Here is a 23,862-nt window from a genome sequence, read left to right as displayed (position 1 = left end):
CATAGTTTACCTGCAGATAAATTTCAAACATTATTCATACCTGTGTCAAGATAGCTCAAGACCATGTTTGCTGGCTCAGCATCACTAGGTCTTTCCACCTCTGAGAACAAAGGAGCATGAAATCAAAACTCCCAGGGCACTGATAATGTGGGCCAAAGCAACTATTCCAGAAGCAAAATTACTTTAAATTCTCCATGTTTTCATTTTATGTAACAGACTTAATTAGATTCCACATTCTGCTCAATAGCATTTTCATGTTGGTTTTTTTTTTTTTTTTGCGGGCGCGTGCACTAGAGATCGAACCCAGAGCCTATAAGGCAAGCACTCTACTGACTGAGCTATCTCCCCAGCCCCTCATGTTGGTTTGAACATGAACATTTTTGGTCATTATTTGCCATGATGAAATTGCTATAGCTACAAAGTAGAGAATAGGTGGACAGAATCAAGGAGACCAATGGGAAAGCTATTACAGACTCCAGTAGTAAATGACAAGGGTTCTCACTGAGATAGGGATAAAAGGAGATAGGGACATTTAAAAGGATGTTTAGGAGGTGGAATGAACAAGACATGGTAAGAGATTGATTGTGGTGGTTGAGGGAGAGAAGAGTTATGAATGATTCCCTGAATCTTACTTGAGTAATAGAGTAAATGCCAGTGCTACACACTAAGCTCAAAACAAAGAGAAGGACTGATTCAGACACTTAATTTTTCTTTCTGTTTCCAGTGCACCAGAAGAGAATTCAGGTCAATTAGAAGGTAAGGCCTAATCACATTCTCCATGACCGTGAATATGCTCAGCTTGGCCCTGTCTTCAGTTTCTGCTACAACTGATACACTCAGTGGCAATTCAGTCCAGTTTGTTTGCCAAAGAAAATTCTTGGCCTTCCTATCAATTCTTGATCTCTGTTTCCCTTGAAGCTTATCATTTTAGCCGATCACATGGGCCCATTAAGCTTCCAGCATTGAGAAGGTTAGCAACCAACAAATTATCTTTTCATAGGTTATCTCTCCCCACAACCCCAAGTTTCACTTCATTACCATCCTACCACCCAAGTCTTCTTCCTTCCCTCTAGGTAGTCACTGTTAACAGTTTGGTCAGTAGCCTTCCACAGTAGGTTGTTTTTAGAGTATCCATTGGATCAGCCATCTGTTTAAGAACCATGTGCCTTTTAGGGTTTCTCATGTGAAGCAGCAGAGTTGTATGACAAACACTGTGACATTCACTCAGGTCTTTGCCTCGGGGGGAGAAGGCTGATGTGCCTAACGGGGTCTCCTTTAGGAAACAAAGGGGTCGAAGGAGAGAGAAAGGGGCCCTCAGATAGCAGGCATGTATTTTGCCTTCAGCTCACCCCTGCTTACTGGCCAGCCAACCAGTGACTGACACATGAGTGACAATTTTCTTCTCAGCACCAGATATCTCTAAGAGTGAAAGCCCTCCATATTCAGCTGTGGTGAGAGTCCCCAAAGTGGCTGAAGTGGAATGGATTTTGAGTCTGAATGAAGAGGAAAATGAGCTGGTGCGGAGTGAATTTTACTACGAACAGGTAATAGCAATAAAATATAATGGTTATTTAAGTTTCTTTATGGCATGTAATAGTATGGCAGGAACGTCAGCGGTAGGTGAGCACAGCCTGGCCTGCACTTCCTTACTGTGAAATAGCACGGGAGCTAAAACAAGTAAACTGGTTAAGGCAGAGGATGAGGAACATTTCAGGGTATGCACAAGAGGAGACCAGAGCAGGCTTTTTGGAAGATTTGGAATTTAAAATGAGTCTTGAGGACCGAGGATGTGGCTCAGCGTTAAAGCGCCCCTAGGTTCAATCCCTGGTACCAAAAATAAGAAGAGGAACATGATGAGTCTTGGAAAAGGGTTAAGAGTGTGACAAGCGGAAATTTGGGTACTACAAGAAGAGTGAAAATAGAGGAAGGAAAAAGTACAAAATTAAAATGTCTGAGCAAAGGCACAGTGTCAAACACTGCAGGGCATGATTGGGGAATTGGAAGTTAACGTGGAAGGAATATAAGAGTGTGGCTAGGGAGTGAAAGGTAGACTTGAGAAGGACTGCTTACATACAGAGCTGTGAATTCTGCAGTAAGGAATTGGGTGGGTATCAGGGACCTAACAGAAGTTTCCAGTTAACCGTTAGGAATACTAAGTAGGCCAACAGCATGCTTGTGCTTTGAAACAGACTCCTCAAGGTGTTCAGACAAGCAAGCGATGAGGAGCAATGTGTTAGTGGGACAGTAGACCAGAAAAAGGAGAGGGACCTGTGGACATTCTCAAGAAGTAGGTAATGTGGGCAGAGCTGCTTTCTCCCTTGTAGAGTGACAAACTCAACAGCCAGAACTTAGGCAGTGCTGCTGAAATGAGGTCTGCTGCTTTGCAGTAGAACTTTTGACTCCTCTCAGTGTTTTTCGGCCTTTGAAAAGGGGAGGATAATTTCTGCCATTTGTTGTATTTGAAGAATACTTTGGTCCCTAAACTCACTGAGTATGTCTCCCTTCTTCCTCTGCCTCCAGGCCCCCAGTGCCTCCCTGTGCATTGCCATCCTGAATCTGCACCGGGACAGCATTGCCTGTGGCCACCAGCTGATTGAGCACTGCTGCAGACTGTCCAAGGGCCTCACCAACCCAGAGGTAGATGCAGGGCTGCTCACAGACATCATGAAGCAGCTGCTCTTCAGTGCCAAGATGATGTTCGTCAAGGCTGGCCAAAGCCAGGATTTGGCTCTTTGTGACAGGTATGTAAGAATCAATCTCCATTCTGTTACATGGAAGTGGTTTTTATCCACTTCTTTTTCTGACACATCAGTATGGTTTTTCACCTCCCCATCCTCTGACAAGACACACTGCAATGTTTGCATCTCACTTTGATGGTGATGAAATACTTTTATGAGCACAAGTGGTCTTCCCACCCTGTCTTTTCAGCCTATGTCCTTTTCTTACCCAGATTGTATCCTTAAAGCAGAGTTTCTGTACTGTACCCTGTCTAAAAGAAAGTAAAGACTTCCCTTGGTTAATTTGTGATTTAAAAAATTGAGGGAAGTACCTTTACTGTCTGTGGACATTTCTGGCATTTAAGGGAAATGTGTCCTCCCCAAATTCCAGTGATTACTCTTCAACAGAACTTCACCTCAACATTGACCTTAGGGAGTTCTACATAATAGATCCATAAAAGCACCTTTAGAAGTGACTGATCCCTGCCACCATGCCATCTGAGTCATAAAGTATAAGTATCCATGGAAAAGGTGTGACCAGGCCTCCCTCAGTTTCCTGCAGGACCTGCTTTGACTTGACAGTGAAAACTCGTAATTCCGTGCTCATCCACCCAGATGCATGACTCACATCTCATGTTCCCAACAATAATCCTAACCAGACTTGGGAGCAGGGAGTGTAATTTTCATTTAAGTGTAAATGCCTCCCTCAGACACTTGCTCAGAGTCCTTGCCTGTACTCCATCACCTCCTAGCTCCCTATACGCAATTCTGTAACCCTCTGGACCTCAGTTCCCTCCTCTATAAAATGAGAATGATGGGCTGGAGATATAGCTCAGTTCATAGAGTACTTGCCTCACAAGCACAAGGCCCTGGGTTCAATCCCCAGCACCGCAAAAAAAAAAAAAAAAAAAAATGAGAATGATAATACTTAATTTCATAGGGTTGTTAGGATAAAATGAAATCATCTGCATCAAGGGCTAAGAAGGCTTGGTACATTCCATGTACTACAAAAAATTTAATTATTCTTATTACTTCCATTAACAAAACCCAGAAGGTTGAGAAAAGCAAATGAAGGTGGAAGAAAAGTGGAGGGAAATACAGAGGTGCTAGTTTCATTCTTTTATAGTGAGACAAAAAATTCTACACCATTTTTCAATTTGATAAATGAAGAAATAGGTATATGGTAAATAAAGTTTAAAAAAAAAAAAAAAAACATAAAAAGCACACACCTGTAGTCCCACCGTAGGAGTCTGAGTGGGGAGGCTCACTTGAGCCCAGGAGTTTGAAGCAAGCCTGGGCAACATAGTGAGACCCCCCAGCTCAATAAATAAATAAACAGACAAGCAAGGACTGGGGATATAGCTCAGTGGAAGATCCCTTGCCTAGCATACACACAGAATAACTATGAAAATAACCAAAAAGATTACTAGACAGGGATGACAGTATTGGGGGGGTGGGGGGAAGAGAACCCTCTTTATGTAAAAGATAGAAAACAAAAGAAATATGGAAAAGGGGTTAACACAAAAGTGAAAATATAGCCAAATGTATCTCAAATATCAGTAATTAAATGAGATAAATTTACTTATTAAAAGAAAAAGAGGGGTGGGGGTGTAGTTCAGTGGTAGAGCACTTGCTTAGCACATAAGAGACCCAAGTTCATTCAATCCCTGGCAACATTAAAAAAAAAAAAAAAAGGAAAAAAGTACTTTGGGAGGGGAAACAAAGGTAACTTCAAGTCCTATATGTCTTTTAAAATCTGATGTAGATGGAGGAAATATTCATTTTAGACTGAGGGCAGCAGAAATAAAGGAAGGATTTCACAGGATCCTTACCCACCCCAGGGTGTCTTGGGCTTTCTTGGTTCCAAATCACACCTCTTTCTCCCCCTCTCTGTATTCAGATATACTCATCGTAGAGAACCTTTGTTGCCCCTTTACAGTGGAAGGGGATTCATCTGCTGCCATGCAAACCAGTTAAGAGCTCTTGGTTTGCAGAGTTTTCTACTGTTTTTAACTCTTGCCTCCTTCTGATAGACAAACAAAAAAAGATACATGTTTAAAAACAAAATCCATATCATTTATTTCAAATATTTTCATTTTCCAAATGTATTTACATATTATGGTTCCAAATCTGCTTTTTTACACTATACTTTTTCCCTTTCTTATCCCTGCAAGATGAAGAATTACCCACTAATGAACAGAATCCCTTGCAGCGAACAAGTCAGGATCCACAGGGTTTTTTGCTGAAACTACGGGACAAGATTCAGGAACCATAGGCGTGGGCTTGTTTCAGGCAACATGAGACAGAATGGTGCAGTCCTCCGGGCTCTCTGTCTTCATAACATTTTTCCACCAGGCAGTCCTGGTGGGCTTTGAGGAGGACCCATCCTTAGGCCAGGGAGAGGAGTCAAGTCCCAGAGACGAGACTAAAAGGGCCAAAATGCCTCTGCATAGCAGCACCTCCAGGAAATGGTAGTAATATGATTTCTGTACTAACTAGTAATATAGGACATCGATGCTGCAACCTCCGAAGTAAGCAGGGTTCCAAAGGACTAAAAGTCAAATGGGTGGGCTGGGGTTGTGGCTCAGTGGTAGAGTGCTCACCTAGCACGTGTGAGGCACTGGGTTCGATCCTCAGCACCACATAAAAATAAATAAAATGAAGCTATAAAGAGTTTACTTAAAAGAAAAAAAAAGCAAATGGATAACTTGTAAGCCCCCAATATTCAATGTAAAGGTCTTGTCGCAAATAGAAACCCTGAGTATCCCTATTGCAAACAATAATGAACATTTAATGAGTGCTTGAAAAAGTTTTAAACACTGTCTTTTACTTAAGGTATTTTGTTTTATTCTTAAAACTCCCTGTTATCATACTCAATATACAGATGAGTGAGTTGAGGCAGAGAAAGGTTAAGTATGTTGCCCCGGATCACAGAGCTGGGATTCAAAGAGTCTGACTCTAGAACCTTCACTGATAGTGTCTATGCTGAATCTCTCTCAATTCTCATTTTTACATTTCACATTGAAAATGAAATAGAATATCTTTAAGTAACAATTATTCTCAGTAAGACTCTGTACAACCTCATTACCTGGTTTTTTCCTCCTTGTAGTTACCTCAGCAAGGTAGATGTACTGAATATTTTAGTTGCTGCTGCCTATCGCCACGTGCCATCTCTAGATCAGATCTTGCAGCCAGCTGCAGTAACCAGGCTAAGGAACCAGCTTCTTGAAGCAGAGTACTACCAACTGGGTGTTGAGGTGAGCCAAAGACATAGCTAACTTCTCTCCCACTGTAATCAGTTGTTTTTGCTTAGCCTTGCCATCTCTCAGTTGCCTTGACAATGGGGAAGTATCCAGAGCAGGATCAGCATGGGAGCGTGCCAGCATGGGAGTGGAGTGGTGGGAAGGTGGTTGGCCACAGGGATAGAACAGGTCACTGGGAGACTCACAGGTCTGCATGTATGCAGCATCTCTCACCAAAGGAGCAATTTCTCCTCCAGGTCTCCACAAAGACTGGGCTTGATTCCACTGGGGCGTGGCATGCTTGGGGCATGGCCTGCCTCAAAGCTGGGAACCTCACGGCTGCACGGGAGAAGTTCAGTCGCTGTCTGAAGCCCCCTCTTGACCTCAATCAACTGAGTCACGGCTCCAGGCTGGTACAGGACGTGGTTGAGTACCTGGAGTCCACCGTGAGGCCCCTCATTTCCTTGGTAAGAGCAAAGAAGGTGGAGCGCCCAGCCCATGAGGGAAGCCAGGAACAGTGGAGACCCAAGAAAAGGGTCAGTTTAGATTCAGCTGACAGTGTCAGCCCTGGCTAGACACTGCCAGTTTGATATTTTATTTCCTCCCATTGCTTATAGTTAGATAAGAAACTAGTTATGGTTAAGTAAGTAATGCAGAGTCAATTTTTTTAAGAAGAGGGATCTACAAAACATTTTTAAAAAAAATTAAAAATCACTGGGCACGATGGCACACGATGGCACATCCCTGTAATCCCAGCAAATCAGGAGAGTGAGGTAGGAGCATCACAAATTCAGGGCCAGTTTCAGAAACTAAGAAAGACTGTATAAACAACTTAGTGAGACCCTGACTCAAAATTAAATTGTAAAGGGCTGGGGTTTTGGCTCAGCAGTTAAGCACCTCTGGGTTCAATTTCCCAGTACCAAAAAATAAATAAATAAATAAATGAAATAAAATAAAAAATCATTTATAATCCCATGCCCAGATTAATTAGTATTAAGATTTTGGCATGTGCCTGTAGCCCAGGCTACTCAGAAGGTTGAGGCAGGAGAATAGCTGGAGTTCAGGACCCATCTAAGCAACAGAGACCCCATCTCAAAAAAAATTTTTGGTAACTTTCCTGAGTTATGTTTTTGAGTGAAATTCAAGTTGTACAATATTACAACATATAAAATTTTGTATTCTGCCTATTTTTCTACTCTTAAAAGTGGAGAATGAGCATTTTTCCATGTAAAAGAGGCTTTGAAAGCTCTATTTCCATGGCTGCTGAGAACTTACTGAGTTCCATTTTTCTCTCCCACTCTCCTTTCCTGTCAGCAAGATGATGATTACTTTGCCACCTTGAGGGAACTGGAAGCTACCCTTCGGACCCAGAGCCTCTCCCTGGAAGTGATTCCTGAAGGGAAGATTATGAACAACACCTACTACCAAGAATGCCTCTTCTACCTGCATAACTATAGCACCAACCTGGCCATCATCAGCTTCTACATGAGGCACAGCTGCCTGCGGGAAGCCCTGCTGCACCTCCTCAACAGGGTGAGGCAGCCCACCAACGGCAGCGCCTGCCTTGCCCACCTTGCTTGGGCCTCCGTATCCCCCATCTTAGGCTCAACCCCTGGATTTTTTGTTTTGTTTTGTTTTTTATTTATTTATTTATTTATTTTATTTATTTTTTTTTTTGTAGTTGTGTATAGACAGCATGCCTTTATTTTATTTTATTTTTTAATGTGGTGCTAAGGATCTAACCCATTGTTGAGCTGTGAAATCATCTCTGGCAAAGTCAGGTCAAAATGGAAGACTCTGTCTACACAGTCATTGTCCATTGATTATGTGACAAGCCTTAACTCAATCCCAAATCACCCTCCTGACTGGCAATGGCACATTTCATCCCTTCTCCCAAAGCATTTAGCAGAATCACAGATGGTGCCTGGGATGAGACACTTAGTGTCCTGGGCACCCACCTCCCACAGGGCCTGGGATCGTGTCCACTCAGGGTTGTTACCACAAGAGCCACGAACATCCACAGCACAGGTTCTGTGTGCGCTACTCATTTTGTTCTCACATCCTCTGCCTTCCTCCCTTGGAAGCAAAGGCACCACTGAGGTACAGTTATTTCTTTGGAGCAATCAGGACCATTTCACCATGACCCTTTGGTGTTCCTTTTATGTAAATATTCCATGATCACTTTCTGAGAAGTTGGCCGATATTAACCAAATTTCTTAGAAAATTAAAAGAGCTCAAGGTAACTTCCCTGAATCAAAATAGCAGACAATGAAAGTTTACAAGTAGATATATATTCTAGGATTGGTCCAAGTGAAATCAACAGTTCACAGAACTATGGTAACCAGACACCTACAGGATAATGAAAGGGAAATGTTCTCACTGCTGCTTGGCTTACTCTTGTGTCTTAGCTACTAACCAGGTCTCAAGATTCAAGAATCACATAGAAGTCATGTTATTTGAAATTTAGTTTCTAACTGTCTCCCTTTTTCTCTGCTTCCAAATGAGTTTAGATGTAGAGATGCTTCTCCCAAGCACAGATTGAGAATGGAAATCATCTAGTCCTGTTCCCTTAGATAACTAGTCCACAGAGCTAAGCTGCTTACCTAAAAACCCAGATAAAAGCTGACAACAGCATTGCGCCTTCATTCCATCTGTCAGCTTAAGAGGGAAGCCTTCTTTTATCTCCTGTAATCACAGTTACCCTTGAACTGAAATGGCTTACCTTTATTCTCAACCAGGTAGAGACACAGAAAAACACATTATGAAACTGACACCCAAGTGCCTAGGTGATGGAAAGTGTTCTGTTTCTAGCCTTTTCCCTGTCCATTTCATCCCTGCACCCATACTGCCAGTAGAATGAAGCTCCTAAAACTTAAAAACGCCCATGTTATTCCTCTCCCTAACTGGCCTTTAGCAGATCCCCACTGCCACAGGATGAAGTCCAAAGTCCTTAGCATGCTATTGCACTGCCATATTTCTCCAATTAATTTTCATCACAAATCCTATCTGCACCCATATTCCAGACTCATCAAATTATTTTAAGTTACCTGATTGTACCATGCACTATCTTTGTAGATTTTTTGTTTTTATGGTATTGGGGATTGAAACCAGGGTGCTCTACTCTTTTTATTTTATTTCAAGACAGGAAACTGCTACATTGCCCAGACTGACCTTGAACTTGTGATCCTCCTGCCTCAGCCTCCAATAACTGGGATTATAGACCTGTGCCAACACACCCAGCTTAACCATGCAGTAGCTTATCACAAGTCTTCATTTGCTATTCCCTCTACCTAGAATGGCTTTCCCCTCCTTTCAGACCCTGCCCGTTAAGCATTCAGAGATCAGGCAAGCAGCATTGATCACCCCTTTCTCGTGAGCCACCTTAGTACCTATTGCCTCATTTATCCCTTTGATTGTTATGATTTTTTTTACAAGTGAGTCTTCCCATTGTATTTTACTTAAATATGTATTCAGACCTGGCCAGGTACCAGTTATGGATGAATAAGTAGATAGACGAATGGATGAAATTGACATTCTTACGGTACTCTTCTAAGGAATTCCTCCTTTCCTGCAGAGTGCTCCTGATTCTTAAAGTCTGGTCTATACCATGTATATTAAATCTAGATTTCTCAATAAGGAGCAGCCAGAATCAGGAGATGAGCCCCTAATCTTCACCCACTGTGTATATTCTCAAAACGCAGATCCTATCCACTTCTAAGCAGCTTTCTCTGCATTTTATACAACCACACATTTTATAGCCATTTTTTTTACTTTGTTAGTCACTCCTAGCCTAAAGTATAAATACCAAAATGATTTCTCTCTCTTTTTTTTTTTTTTTTCTGTGAATTGTGGAAAGGGGCTTATGACTCAGGGTCTGTGAACCACAAATGAGCTTCAGAAGCAAGATTAATATGTGTGCTCTTTCCAGAGGAGTTGGTCCGTAATGTTTATCAACATTTTATTTATCCAAAAAATATTTATTATTAAATAGCTAAGGACCATTGTGGGTACTAGGGACTCAGCAGTGAAAAAAATAGATAAAAATAGCTTTTGTAAAACCTTCATGATAGTAGGCAGAGAGACAATAAACAAGGTAAATAAAATATATAATGTAAGGGATGGTAAGAAAAAGAAAGTGGGGTAAGTGGGTCGGGTTGTGCTACTTAGACAGGGTGCCCTAGGGAGGAGACATCTGAGTAAACAGCTAAAGGACATCAGGAGTGAATGAGTCATGTGGTTGTCTGGAGGAAGCACAGTGCAAGCAGATGAAGTAACAAGTGCAAAAACCAACATGGCTGGGGATAGGTAGCAAGTGAAGTCAAGAGAAGCAGTAGCTGAATAACAAAGGACCTTGTAGACATTGTGAGAATCTGGCCTTTGCACTGTATGAAAAGGAAAACCACTGTTTGAAAAGAATTTCTGGGGTTGATCTGTTGACATTAGAAAAGAGGCAGGAGTGGGAGATGGTAGACCAGGGAGGAGGCTATTGCAGTAATCCAGGCACATGGTGATGACAGTGATGACAGCTTGGATGAGTTGTGGGAAGTGGACGGTGAGGTAGTGAGAAGAGCCAGCTTCTCTGTAATTTTATGGTAGAGCAATTAGGACTTGCTACAAATTTGATGTTGGAGTTTGGGGGGAAAGTTGATTCTAAGGTTTTTGACCTGAGTAGTTTGCAAAATGATATTACCATCTGAGAAAAGGAAGACAGGAGCAGGTTTCAGGGAACCCTCAGGAATACCATTTTGACTGTATTTTGTGTAGATAACCGTCGATTTGGATATCTGGAATTTAGGAGGCGACAAACAGGCTGGGTATGAATGGATAGGGATTTGGGCATCATCAGTACTGGGATCATACTTAAGCCATGATACTGGATGAAATCTCCAAGAGAGAGAAGGTCCCAATGGAAAAGAGAATAGGTTGCTGCTAAACCTCAGAGAGATTGGGAAACATCGGCAAAATGAAATTGAGAAGATGCAACCAGAGAGACAAAAGGAAAACCTAGAGAGGCTGGTGTTCTCAGGGTCAAATGAAGTTTTTCACAATTAAAACTAAAAATTTAAATTAAAAAAAAAGTTTTTTGAGGGAGAGGAAGCTATTATCCAAAGCTGCTGATAGGAGCTTGGGCATGGTGGCACATGCCTATAATCAGGAGGCCGAGGCAGTAGAATTGGGAGTTCAAATCCAGCCTCAGCAGCTTAGCAAGGCCCTAAGCAACTCAGCGAGACCCTGTCTCTAAAGAAAATATTTTTAAAAGCCAACAATGAAAATAAATAAATAAATAAAAATTTTTAAAAAGCCAGCAATGTGGCCCTGTGGTAAAGTACCCCAGTACCCCGGGTTTAATCCCCAGTACCAAAAAAAAAAAAAAAAAAAAAAGATCTGCTCATAGGTCTGGGGATGTAGCTCAGTGGCTTGCCCAAGGCTCCGGGATCCATCCCCAGCACTACAGGAAAAGCTGCTGATAGACCAGGTGGAAAAGGAGACCAAGAAATAACTCTGGGAATTAAATTGTTGGTTTTGAGGTCCCTAGTGACCTAAGACACAGTTTAGGTGGTACTTGGGCCCAAAAGTGAGGTTAGAGTGAATTCAGGATAGTATCCCAGGAGAGAAAGTAGCAACAGCATAGATAACTCAGTCATGGAACTCTTCTACAAAATGAAGGAGCGAAGTGAAGCAGTCACTAGAGAGGGATTCTTGGAGGTATCTGTGACACATAAAAGATTAGGCACCGTGCTAAGAAGATGCTGAAGTATATGAATGGAAGAAAATTCAGAGCAGATCCGAGACTGTGCCAGAATTAACCTTCAGACTTCTGACTCATCACTTTGCCTTGTTTCAGGACAGTCCTCCAGAAGTCTTTATAGAAGGCATTTTCCAGCCAAGCTATAAAAGTGGGAAGTTACACACTTTGGAAAACTTGCTGGAATCCATCGATCCAACCTTGGAGAGCTGGGGCACATATCTGATTGCCGCCTGCCAACATTTACAAAAGAAGAACTACTACCACATTTTGTATGAGCTGCAGCAGTTTATGAAGGTAGTAGCATTCCCCTCATTCCTCATGCCCCTGTCCCTGATGCCCTGCTCTCTGTGTGAGGCTGTGTAAGACCAGGAATAGGACTGCCATTTTGATCCCTTGCCTTGCTATTTGACACTAGAACAAATCTATCTTGCTGTCTAGCATTGTTTAAAAAAAATTAGAATTTTTATTGTAAATTCAGGGGTAAACTTTAGTCTTGTCCATTATGTCATTCTTCATAATTCAAGGAATGGAAAGGTAAGAAAGATACAGAATTAATAAGGAATGACAGAAACATATCTTTAGAAAAAGTACATGTAGGGAGAAGGAACAAATCTTTCCTAATCTGTCTGTATCCTTTTTATAGTTTACTTCGGTGGTGAAATAATGTATAACCCCAAAGTTCAACTATTCAGTTCACTTTAGGATCTATTAGGCTTTGAAGTGACTGACACAAAGTAGCAGTTCAACTGGTGACCAGTACATAGCAAGGAAAAGAGAGAGACACAGGAGATAAAGATGGAGACATCACAGGGCTAGATCACGCACATCTGCTTCATAGATGGGAATGAGATCAGAATTCTCATCATGTCCTCCCTCCAACATCCCTGATCTCTTTTGACCTGAACATTCATTTTCCACTTCTAGGACCAAGTCCGGGCTGCCATGACCTGTATTCGGTTCTTCAGTCACAAAGCAAAGTCATATACAGAATTGGGAGAGAAGCTCTCATGGCTGCTTAGGGCCAAGGACCACTTGAAGATCTACCTCCAAGAAACATCCCGAAGCTCTGGAAGGAAGAAAAGCACCTTTTTCCGAAAGAAGATGACGGCAGCAGATGTATCCAGGTAGCTCCAAGCTTGGGAGATAATTAGTACAGGGCAGAAAGACTGGGATGGAGCGTCTGTGCCCACACCCTGTACCCTTAACAAACATATCTGAAAAGCATCGTAGGGTCAGGGGGCAGGAGAGGAGGATTAGTATCACATGCTGCAACCAGACTAAACTCCATTCTCCTTACAGTGGGGAAAAAAGGTCCGGTGTGATCTGGCCCCTGCTGGTGGTTCCATCTCTATCTTGCATTCCTCTCTTCGTGATGAGCATCAGTCACTGGGCTCCTGAAGGTTCCTCAACACACCAACTCTTTTCTTTTCGGGTTTCACGCTTGCCAATCCCTCTGTTTACAATGTGATATCTAAAGTGCATTGTTGCCTTTGTAGGCTTAATCATTAAATGTCTTCTGTGTTTGGTTACTATTCATTTCTCCTCCAGCCTATGACTCTGTGAGACCAGGCCCATAGGTGCCCAGTAACTCTGTGTGTGGGACCCTGAGACATCTATTTCCATCTTTTTATAACTATCCAGAGGATATTTGGGGTCTCTCTCTTCCCTCCACATCATTTCTTTTGCCTTTTCCTTCACCATCTTATGACTTCTTAGTCACTCAGCACCTCACTGCTTACACTTCTCATGAGAATGTACCATGCGTGTCCTGTCCCCATAGGCACATGAACACACTTCAGCTGCAGATGGAAGTGACCAGGTTCTTGCATCGGTGTGAAAGTGCTGGGACCTCTCAGATCACCACTTTGCCTCTGCCAACCCTTTTTGGAAATAACCACATGAAAATGGATGTTGCCTGCAAGGTACGTGCAGTGTTTCCCCTCCCCTGGACGGCCCTCATCTTTCCCAACACATGTAAGTGCCACAATTGTAATTGGTTTTTACTTCAGTTTGTTTGATGGCTTCCTCCCTACTGGAGTCATAGATGACTGGAGATCAAGTCAATTTTGATTATTCTTATATCCCTAGTGCCTGGCACTCAGTCAAGTCTCATTAAATATAAATAATCAAATAATTGAGTAAATGGCCCCTCATTCTTGATTTAGGGACTATTCCAATAGATAGTTACTGCTTTTTTTTTTCTTTTCTTTTTTTTTTTTTTTTGATACCAGGGACTGAACCCAGGGGCACTTAACCACTGAGCCACATCGCCAGCCCTTTTGTATATTTTATTTAGCGATAGGGTCTCCCTGAGTTGTTTAGGGCCTTGCTAAAGTTGCTGTGACTGGCTTTGAACTCTTGATCTTCCTGCTTCAGTCTCCAAAGCCACTGAGATTATAAGTGTGCACCACTGTGCCCAGCAATTACTGCTTTAAGCATGTTGCCCTCTCCTTTTCAGGTCATGCTGGGAGGGAAAAATGTAGAAGACGGTTTTGGAATTGCATTCCGCGTTCTGCAGGTATGACTTGGATTATCTGAGATTATGCAAGGGAAAACAGCACCTGACCACATTTTCATGAGAGATTATTATTTAGAAAATTTTTATCCCAAGAAAAGCAGATTTGCATGTACATTAGGGCTGAAATCAGGGAAGTAGCTATTATAGAACCGGGTCAAATGCGAGATTCTAGGCTACTTTGCCAAAAGCCAAGTAACCAATGACAAATTCATTAAACGCTATCAAATAACTACCTGAAACTAGGCTAGTACAGTTCCTCATGACTGTTTCTCTACAGAACCATTGCTCACCCTTGCAGGGAAGCAAGGCTAGAGGGAGTAGCTGAGCGTTTCCCTTGGCTGTGTGGGCTGCTCCTCCATTCTCTCTACAGGAGCTACCTTTAGGAGCACATTTTCTGTTGCTTGTGATAACATGACAAAAGTGGGGCTGTGGCACTGAAGCAGAGACTGGAGCAAAGCACTGAAACCCCAAAGGCCCCACCACGACCATAGGCTCCTTACAAATGCCCCTAGGAGCTGATTGAGGGGCAGGCAGGACACTGTATGCAGCACACGTATCTCAAGGACTAGTGTTCTGTCTTCCCATCCCTGTTTATTGATGAATAAAGCTCTCCACCCACAAATAACCCTTGGTGGGCAGGCAAAGGGGCAGCTCTCCCCTGGCATAGAGTTAACCTAGATCAGGTTTAAAGTCATCTGGCAGTTTTCAGCAAATGAGTCTTTTGGTGAATTGGTCTGTTTCTGAACATTAAGACAGCTCTTAAGGGAGCACCAGTTATCCAGGGCAGCAAACACCAGCTTTCCACACCATTTACCAGAGAAAGATGTTTTCATAAGCAAGAGAATGAATGTTCTTGGGAATTTACTTAGAATATTTTCAGGAGACGCCATGGAAACAAATGAAAGCACCATTTTAGATGGTAAGGTTACAGTGTCTATGGATGCTGCCTAAATGACTGCCTGACTCATCAAGGAATTTTGCTTGTTTTGGGTTTGTTCTGTTTATGTTTTCTCTTAAACATATGTGTCTGCAATCTCCATGGCTTTTCTACAGCAAACATAGTGGACACTTCTTAAACAACCTCCCTTCCCACTGTGGACATCCCCAGTCATCTTAAGTCCCTTCTTGTGTTCCAGGACTTCCAGCTGGATGCTGCAGCAACCTACTGCAGAGCTGCCCGGCAGCTGGTGGAGAAGGAGAAATACAGTGAGATCCGACAGCTGCTGAAATGTGTCAGTGAGTCAGGCATGGCAGCCAAAAGTGACGGGGACACCATCCTCCTCAACTGCCTGGAAACCTTCAAGAGAATCCCACCACAGGTGCACTCACCCTTCCCTCTTGGGTCTTCCAGCTATTTCAGTGTATTCCCATCACCCTCTTTATTTCTCTGTTCCCCACAATGTGCCTGAAACTCTACAAGATCCCTTTATCTTTCTGACCCCCTTGCAACAATAGCCTCTACAACCCTTTCCTTACAAGGAAAATTTATGGTGGTGACCTCTATAGCCAGAAGGTGTCCCTCAACTTCACCTTTTCTAATATTGTGTGCACCTGGAAATGTCTGATGGTATGTATTGCTCCCTGTGATTCTAAAGATCAGGGTGGCCAGTAGACAGTACTATGAAGTCTCCCTGTGGCTTCTTTGAGGGGTAAACAGAGCCTTGTGAAGGCCAAGGACAAGCCTCTTGGGAGATGTTCCTTTTCCCAAAATTCCCAAGCTTGATGTTATCATTAGCTTTCCTTCATTGCTCCTATAGTAGGAGTTGAGTTTAAAAGGAAGAGTCAAGCAGGCAACCTGATGCTGGAGTTACAATGGCTAGGCCGAGACTGAATTGGACTGTGGCCCCCAGGCCATGGACCTTCTCCTTCTTACAACTGCTGTGTCTCTGTTCTGCACAGGAGCTAGAGAGCCTGATCCAGGCAATACACAGCGATGACAACAAGGTGAGCAGAACTGTCTCTAAGCTGTGGCGATGCTAATGAACAGCACTTGGGGCCTGCTTTGCTCCCCACAACAGTTCCCTGTAGTCTTGTATCTCAGCTCTGATGTTATCACAAGGTGGAACTGATATCTACGTAGGGGTTTAGAAAGGAGGGAATGGATAGGGAACAGATAAACATTGACTCTTTGAGCTTTTGCCTTCTCAGTTCTTTGACCCCCAAGACAAATGTGTCCTAAGCTGCTCTTCTTTGGTGGGAGGGGGTGTTGGTCTTGAACCTTGGACCTTGCATATGCTAAGCAACCTTTCTGCCACTGAGCTCCATCTCCAGCCCCTTTAAGCCGCTCTTGAATCTACATTTTATATGGAGGTCTCCTCTCCGAGAGCCTAGCAAATCCCTCACTTCCATCATTGGCTAATTAGCTAAATGAGGTTCCCAGAGTGGGCAAGTCTTTCTTCGTCCTCCAGAGAAAAGAGGACAGTAAGAAAAAGCCACACCCAACCCCTTGGCCTACAGTGTTCATTGGTGTCTTGTTTGCCAGAAAGGGCCTTTTCCCTGGGACCAGGGAACTCTTTCCTATTTCAGAAATGGATGAATCTTTGCTTCTTGTCATCACTATGAGGAGTGCCAGTCAGAATAGAAGTATTTCCAGCTGTCTTGTTTGTGGGTAACCATAGGATTGATCCTCTTGTCATCTGCAGGAAGCCCCCCTCCCCAGCCAGGAAAGACCCAAGAAAGCCAAACCAGACCAGGCTGCCCTGGCTATCAGCAGAGGAATGTTCTGGTAGCTGAGTCCCTTAGGATGAAAACTAGTGTCAGGCAAAGAACTTCTTAAATCACCACAAAGCTGTTCCCCGTGACAGTATTTCTAATCCCTGGACTATCTTTGCAGGGCATTGTTAGGTGTTAAAGAGGACATGTTCTAAACATTTCCTCATTATTTCTGCAACATCCTGATGAAATCCTTAGAAAGGATGAAATCCCAGCATTCTGAAATTTGGAGAATTACTTTTCTAAAATCAGAATGAGAACTGAGTGGCCAGAACAGACAACCAGTTTCCTTGAGTCCCAAACTGTGGTTCTTTCCTGAGCCTTCACTGAGCCTCAGACTCCACAGGACAGCATCTCTGTCCCTAGAAAAGGTGCACAGTGCAGTCTAGACAGTCGTTATTACTCTTCAGGGTTTATCTCTTAGCAGCTGTTCTCATGTGCTGAAGTGATCTCAGGACTTGGGGACTTGCCAAAATCCACTTGATCCAGTTCCTATTCTGGACTCTCTGGCAAGATACCCTTCTTGTCTTGGCAGGAATTTTGCCTACCAATTGTGGCATATCACATACATGGGCTCTAATGGACCTGAAGGCCAAGGTGAGAGCTCACATCCTAGGCTAGTGAATAGGACAACAGGACTTGATCACTTTAGTGAGCTCAGGACCTGCCAGGCATCTTCTAGTGGTGGGAGATCATCTGTAATTGAACCCAAGTCTTTAGTATCTAAGACCAAAAAGAAAAATGAAAGAAAAGAAAAGAAAAAAGAAAAGGCAGACCATGATACATAGAGTGAGAAGAGTCCCAGAAAGGACCGTGAGGCAGAAAAGCAGCTGCCATTGGGGACTCTGGCAGCTCAGAAGGACCTTGTTGTTCCCTAGCTCAGAGCACTTGTCAACCAGGGAGAGAAGGGGCACTCACCCCCACCATACTGCATATTGATGAGATAGTATAAGAGATAAGCATCCTCAAAACTGAGCTGCCTCTGATCCAAACAAAAGAAGTCAGGTTAGGTCTAACTGGGGTTAGACCTTAATTACACCTTTTCTAATCATATATATTCATTTTCATCCCCAGATGTCCTTTAAAAGGTTTTTAATTCAGATTAAAAACAGAAAAGGATAAGGGGGATCTGTGTGTCCATTGTAGCGGGAAGGTATAATGGCTCATCAGTTCATTAATTCCTTCATGTCATGCATATTGATTGAACACACTACGTGCTAAACATCAGTAATACAAGGGGCAGAAAAAGCAGACACTGTTCCTGCCCTTATGGACCATATAGTCTAGTCAAGGAAATAGACGTCAATCAAATAATAACCAAATAACCATAAAATCACAGTCTGTGGGCACTGGCAGTGCTGCCAGTGATGCCAAGAGGAAACTAGAAGACCATCAAGGGAATGGACAGAGGCCAGACTCTACCTGCCTTCATTTTTAAATTCTTAGCATATTTGTGGTAACTTTTTACACTATAATACCATGTGATAGCTTAACATCTAGAATATATGAAGAGTTACTAAAATACAGTCAAAGGTAATAACCTAGATGTTAATCTGTAGGTGAGAGGTGATGTGTCTACCCGAGCTTTGATGTGGCTCAGCATATTTGTTGGTGATTCACAGTGATGGTTTACTTTCCACTGTCTCTCATATCGGATTGCCAGGTTCAGGCCTACCTGACATGTTGCAAACTGCGATCTGCCTACCTGATTGCCGTGAAGCAAGAACACTCGAGGGCCACCGCCCTTGTCCAGCAGGTACAGCAGGCTGCTAAGAGCAGCGGAGATGCAGTAGTGCAAGACATCTGTGCCCAGTGGCTTCTGACAAGCCACCCCCGGAGTGCCCATGGCTCAGGCTCCAGGAAGTGACCCTGGGCAGCAGAGTCAGGAAACAGAGCAAAAGAGCTGTGGCAACAGGAGTGGTGCCCTCCACCTCTTCCTCTGTGGAGGGGACCCCCTGGCTCAGCCCCAGGTTGTAAGAGTTGGACTGGACCCTGCTTGCCTTCTGGCAAGGACAGGACTTTTCACGCAAGTGCCATGTTTCTGTAAAATTGTGGGATCTGTGTGTGTTTGTCTGGAGATGGCCAGTTCTTTCTACCTCAGAATGAGTGAGTGTGTGTACACGGGCATGTACACACATGTGCATGCTCCTGTATGCTCATGTTTACGCCCAAGCATTTTCTGAACAAATGAGACTCTCCTCCATTAGAGGCACCTCCCTTTAGATTTTTCCTAAACTGAAATCCTTCCCTGCGTTTTGGTTCTTAACCCGGGTCATCCTGTTTGTACACAGTCCCCTCCACATGGTGATGCTCTAGTTGCTCCTCTTAACTAGAGGAGTTTTACATAGAATGATAGGGCAACACCAAAAGGATTGCTTCTTTCCCCTTTCTTCCCTTCCTGAATTTCAGAGATGGCTTTGGGGCAAGTGCTACCTATGGAATAAAACTGTTTTCCAAGTGTCTCCTCTCACAAGCACAAGGAGTTCATGTGGGTCTTTGGAAGGTAACCTGAACTGAGGCTTTTCAGGTAGTAACATCTGAAACCTTTGACAGCAATCCAGGTGATAAGGTCTGTGAGCTAACACACAGTCAGGAGGGTCCCTGTCACATTGATCCAGAGGGAATAGAAGGGCAGGCCTCTCCAAACAGGGATGCAGGATGGTTACTCACAAGCACAGAGCTGGCTCTTTTTGGTATCCCTGCTGCAAAGTTATGGGTAAAAGAATGTGATTCCCTCTTTGAGAGTCTGGGGAGAGTAATGGTAGTCAGGATCCTAGGAATGAATGACTAGACTTTACCTATTTGAATTCCAGTCCTGTCCATGCCTCTTGAATTGATTAGGAAACCACTTCTCTTTCCCTTCTGCTCCCTTCAGTCTCTCTGGGACCACTGCATGGATACTTAGACACCCAGGTCACTAAGACAGCAGTGTATTTTTCAGTCTTAACAGGAATCAGGGATTCACTTCAGAGTTTGGCCTGAAGTTCTAGGGAGCCACGCCTATCATTCCAGCTACACAGAAGGCTGAGGCAGAAGGATCGCAAATTCAAGGCCAACCTCAGCAATTTAGCAGGACACTGTCTCAAGATAAAATAAAAAGGATTGGTGATGTAACTCAGTGATTGAGAGCTTGCCTGGTAGCATGTGTGAGGCCCTGGGTTCACAAAAAAAGTACCTAGTACTACAAAAAAGAGAGGGAAGAGGAGAGAACAAGGGGACAATGAATAGGTCCCATCCAGTTGGTGGAAAACTAGGTAAAGTGCTTCTTTAATGTGCATTGGCTTGCCTCCCCACATGAGATGTGGCGATATTTGAGAAAGAGTTTGTCATACTTAATTACCTGGATTTGCAAATGAGAGGCCTAAAGAGGTCGTGCAGCCCTGAGTCTCCCACCATCCAGAGCTCAGCCTGTTGATCCCTCCTTTCAAGCTGAGATAAACAGGAACTGGAAGCTGAAGTCAAGATTTCTGGTGCTTAGAAACCCTGTGGAATTCCTTCTGAACCAATTTTTTTAAAGTAAAATAAATAAGTATTATGGAGATCTGTCAGATTGGAAGTTTTGGTCCTCTTAGAGAGAAGAAAGACTGTAAGGAAAATATTAGATCTCTTTGGGGTGAAGTTTGAGTGACAGTTCCTTCCTCGAGTCATGGAACACATCTGACTCCCAGGAAGGGTATCTGCTTGCCCTTCTGATTCTGCCCTTTTTGCACTGAACCTAAGCACTTTATACAAATGAGTCACAAATCTTGCAGCCCTTAATTTGGGATGTTAAGACCAGATTTTCCTCTAACTAGTTGAACTGTAAAATAAGTAGCCATTGACCAGACTGACAAGATGGAGCTAAAGACTTTTGAGCATCATACTGTGGTCTCCAGCAAAACAAATGTTCTCCAGAACAAATGTATGAATTGAGGGGCTAAATGTCTTATCACAAGCAAACCACAATAAAGCTTCTATCCAACTAGTTTCCTGGCTGGCCTCCTTACTTTCTTGTGCCCATTGCTCTTACCCTGCCCATCCTTTCTCTCTTGTGTTTTCTGTGGCTTGAAAAGGTGAGTAGGAATGGTCAGGTGACCTTCAACTCTTAAACTTTCTCTCAATGATTCCCATAATGACTAATGACTTTCTGATTAGGTTTTATCTTGTTTCCTATGTGTTGCAATCTATTAATGGACCCTCTGCCACCAGAAACATTCTTTTTTTCATTTTGGTTTTGTTTTTGTTTCAACTGGGAAAGGGGTGGAAATAGGTAATACATTTGTAAGGCAATAAAAGGTAAGTGAAAAGTCTCTCTGATTTCTGTTCCCAAAACCAACTCACTTCTAGAAGCCACCAACGTTACCAGTTGCTAGTGTATAGTTCCAGAGCTACTTTATATGCAAACAAGCATTATGACCAGTATTCCAGGGTGAAGCTAATGCCATAATTTAACCATTCTCTATTAATGGGTGTTTTAGGTTGCTGCCATCTTTTGGCACAATGTAAAATGTGCCAACGAATTGTGCCTAAATTTGCTGAATGAAACATCTTGTCCAGAATTGCTATATTAGAGGATGTGTACATTTTGGCAAATCATGCCAGTCACCTCCAAAGAGGTCATGGGAATTAACTCTCCCACTGGCAGTATACAGAGTGCCTGCTTCCCCCGCACCCTTGACAAAACGGTTGTGAAACTTTATAGATCTTTGCTGGTTTGGAGGGAGAAAAATGGTGCTCTGAAAATTTTTTTTTTAAATGTCTGCTACTTTTAAAACTCAGTCTGCATCCTCCAGTACCACAAAATAAAAAGTCAATAAACTATATGATTCTAATAACCAATTTGTGAATTTTTGAAATCTTTTGCAGGGCCTTTAGGGAAAGCAGAAGTTGAACTAAAACTGCTTGCTACCCTCTCCGGCACATGCAAACAGCATGATACTTGAGCCATGGGCAGTAGCATCACTGCTGGGACCCCTTTCCCCAGAAACATGATCTCTTCTGATTTCTCACTAAAAAAAAAAAAAAAAACTTTAAAAATAAACACAATTTCAGATGTAGTGGCACATGCTCATAGGCCCCAGCTATTAGGGAAGCTCCGGCAGGACGATCACAAGTTTGAGGCCACCCTCAACAGCTTGGCAAGACCCTTTCTCAAAAATTTTTAAAAAGGAATGGCAGTATAGCTCAGAGATAGAGCACTTACCTAGCCTGTATGAGGTTTAATTCCCCAGTACTGCAAAAATGAAAACAAAAATGATAAAAACCATCTGGTATGGACGTGGTATGGCACAAAGATGTGTCATGACAGAGAAAATTGAAGCTCCCCATCTAGGTGTAGGATAGAGGAGAGATGAGCACTATGTTTAGAAACCTGAGACATGCCGAGGTTATCAGATATCTTTAGCTGGAGCTTAAGCTAAGTAGATCAAAGGCCATTAGATCTCTTAATTCACAAGCAACTAAATATCAGTTGCCACAGTAACCCTGGAAAAAATGACCTTTTCTTGATCTTTGTCCCCTCTTCCACAGTGACAATGTTAACCAGCCCATGATTGAAACTACCCATTCTACAACATACACATTCAACAGCTGGTTACTGGACAACTGTCTTGCTGAAGTGCTTTCCCGCTCCCTATTTCTCCATATTTCTTCCTGCAACCCTTCTTTCTCTCCCACTACCGACCCTCCAGTCTACCATTGTCCAAACTCTTCCTTCAAGCCCATATGGGGAGTCATCTCTACAAATTATTTGCTTTTCTGTCTACACTCCCTCTTCATCCTTCTTCAAGGTTCTGGCCATTCCCTCTGGATACTCGTACTCTCCAGGCCCATTCATATTTATTTAGGTACTGGGGATTGAATCCAGAGGAACTGTACCACTGAGCTACATCCCTAGCCCTTTTTATTTTTTGTTTTGAGACGCGTCTCACTTAAGTCACTGAGGGCCTCACTAACTTGCTGAGGCTGTCCTCCAACTTGTGATCACCCTTCCTCAGCCTCCCAAGTTGCTGGGATTATAGGTAATCACCACTGTGCCTGGCTTCCAGCAATTATTTTGACTCGCTTGTTTCTAAATCAAATTTACCCCTACCCCTTAGTTCTCTCATGTCAGCTCTGCCTCCTGGAACTTATCTACATGACTGACTTGCACCCCAAAATATCAGCATGTCCAAAGTGGGATGTGTCTTATTCCACCCAAAAGCCTGATCTTCCTCCTTCAGTATGTATTAATATTAATATTGTACTTGCTGCCTGGGTTGGAATATCTGTGCTGTTTCTTCTCTCTTCACTCAGCGTTTAAGCATGTGTCCAGTGGAAAGTCAAACCCTACCATCCTGCCTTCCCAGTCTGCTTCATCACCTTAGTTCAGGTCCTTGTCATCTCCTCCCCTTTACCTTAAACACTCATCCTAGAGTACTACCTGCTACCAATTACTAACAAATAGTAAGTCTAGAATAAAAGGACTATAATTTGGAGGTATGGAAAAATCTTTAAAAGCAGAAATGAACTCCAGAATCTTTGAAAGACTAACTTTTTATTGTGCTAAAACATATGAAACTTACCATTTTAACCATTTGTGTACAGTTCAGTGTCATTAAGTACATTCACATTGTGCATCACACTTTTAAATATTAGTACTTTGGGTAAGCCAGGTGTATCCATAGCCATTACACTATCCATGTAGTCTTCCTTTGCTACTATGTTCTTGAGTTGAGATGGTTATAATCTAAACACACTTTCTCAGATACTTTCTACAGCAAAATTCTCGTATGTTTAGTAAGCACTCGATTCTTGCATACCAGATTGACATTAATCCTCTGTGGTAGACCAGTTAGGGTACCTTCCTGGCACATCATAGGTCCCTCTTCTCTGGAAATTCACAGGGTTGGGCCTCCAGTGGCCACATCAGAACTATATGTACTATAAGAACAAACTGCCCTTACA

The 23,862-nt window shown here is 42.9% G+C and overlaps 1 protein-coding gene across 2 annotated transcripts in view; it reads left to right on the top strand.

Annotated features, from left to right (window-relative positions):
• The window catches only part of Zfyve26 (zinc finger FYVE-type containing 26), a 61,072-nt gene extending 39,101 nt beyond the window's left edge, over window positions 1–21,971 (top strand). Inside the window, exons 30-42 of one of the 2 annotated variants that reach the window (XM_047539488.1) lie at window positions 725–756; window positions 1,408–1,544; window positions 2,521–2,741; window positions 5,827–5,974; window positions 6,217–6,426; window positions 7,274–7,492; window positions 11,805–12,002; window positions 12,633–12,832; window positions 13,489–13,630; window positions 14,167–14,226; window positions 15,363–15,545; window positions 16,126–16,170; window positions 18,602–21,971. In XM_047539488.1, coding sequence (XP_047395444.1) covers window positions 725–756; window positions 1,408–1,544; window positions 2,521–2,741; window positions 5,827–5,974; window positions 6,217–6,426; window positions 7,274–7,492; window positions 11,805–12,002; window positions 12,633–12,832; window positions 13,489–13,630; window positions 14,167–14,226; window positions 15,363–15,545; window positions 16,126–16,170; window positions 18,602–18,805 — 1,999 coding nt within the window. In that variant the 3' untranslated portion in view covers window positions 18,806–21,971. Of the gene's footprint in view, window positions 1–724; window positions 757–1,407; window positions 1,545–2,520; window positions 2,742–5,826; window positions 5,975–6,216; window positions 6,427–7,273; window positions 7,493–11,804; window positions 12,003–12,632; window positions 12,833–13,488; window positions 13,631–14,166; window positions 14,227–15,362; window positions 15,546–16,125; window positions 16,171–18,601 lie in introns of those variants that run through there. The other variant, XM_047539489.1, reaches the window with a different exon arrangement.
• Window positions 21,972–23,862: the final 1,891 nt, after the last annotated feature.

The sequence above is a fragment of the Sciurus carolinensis genome, chromosome 2, assembly GCF_902686445.1.
Source record: "Sciurus carolinensis chromosome 2, mSciCar1.2, whole genome shotgun sequence".
NCBI lineage: Eukaryota > Metazoa > Chordata > Mammalia > Rodentia > Sciuridae > Sciurus > Sciurus carolinensis.
This window is presented reverse-complemented; position numbering and strand designations above follow the sequence as displayed.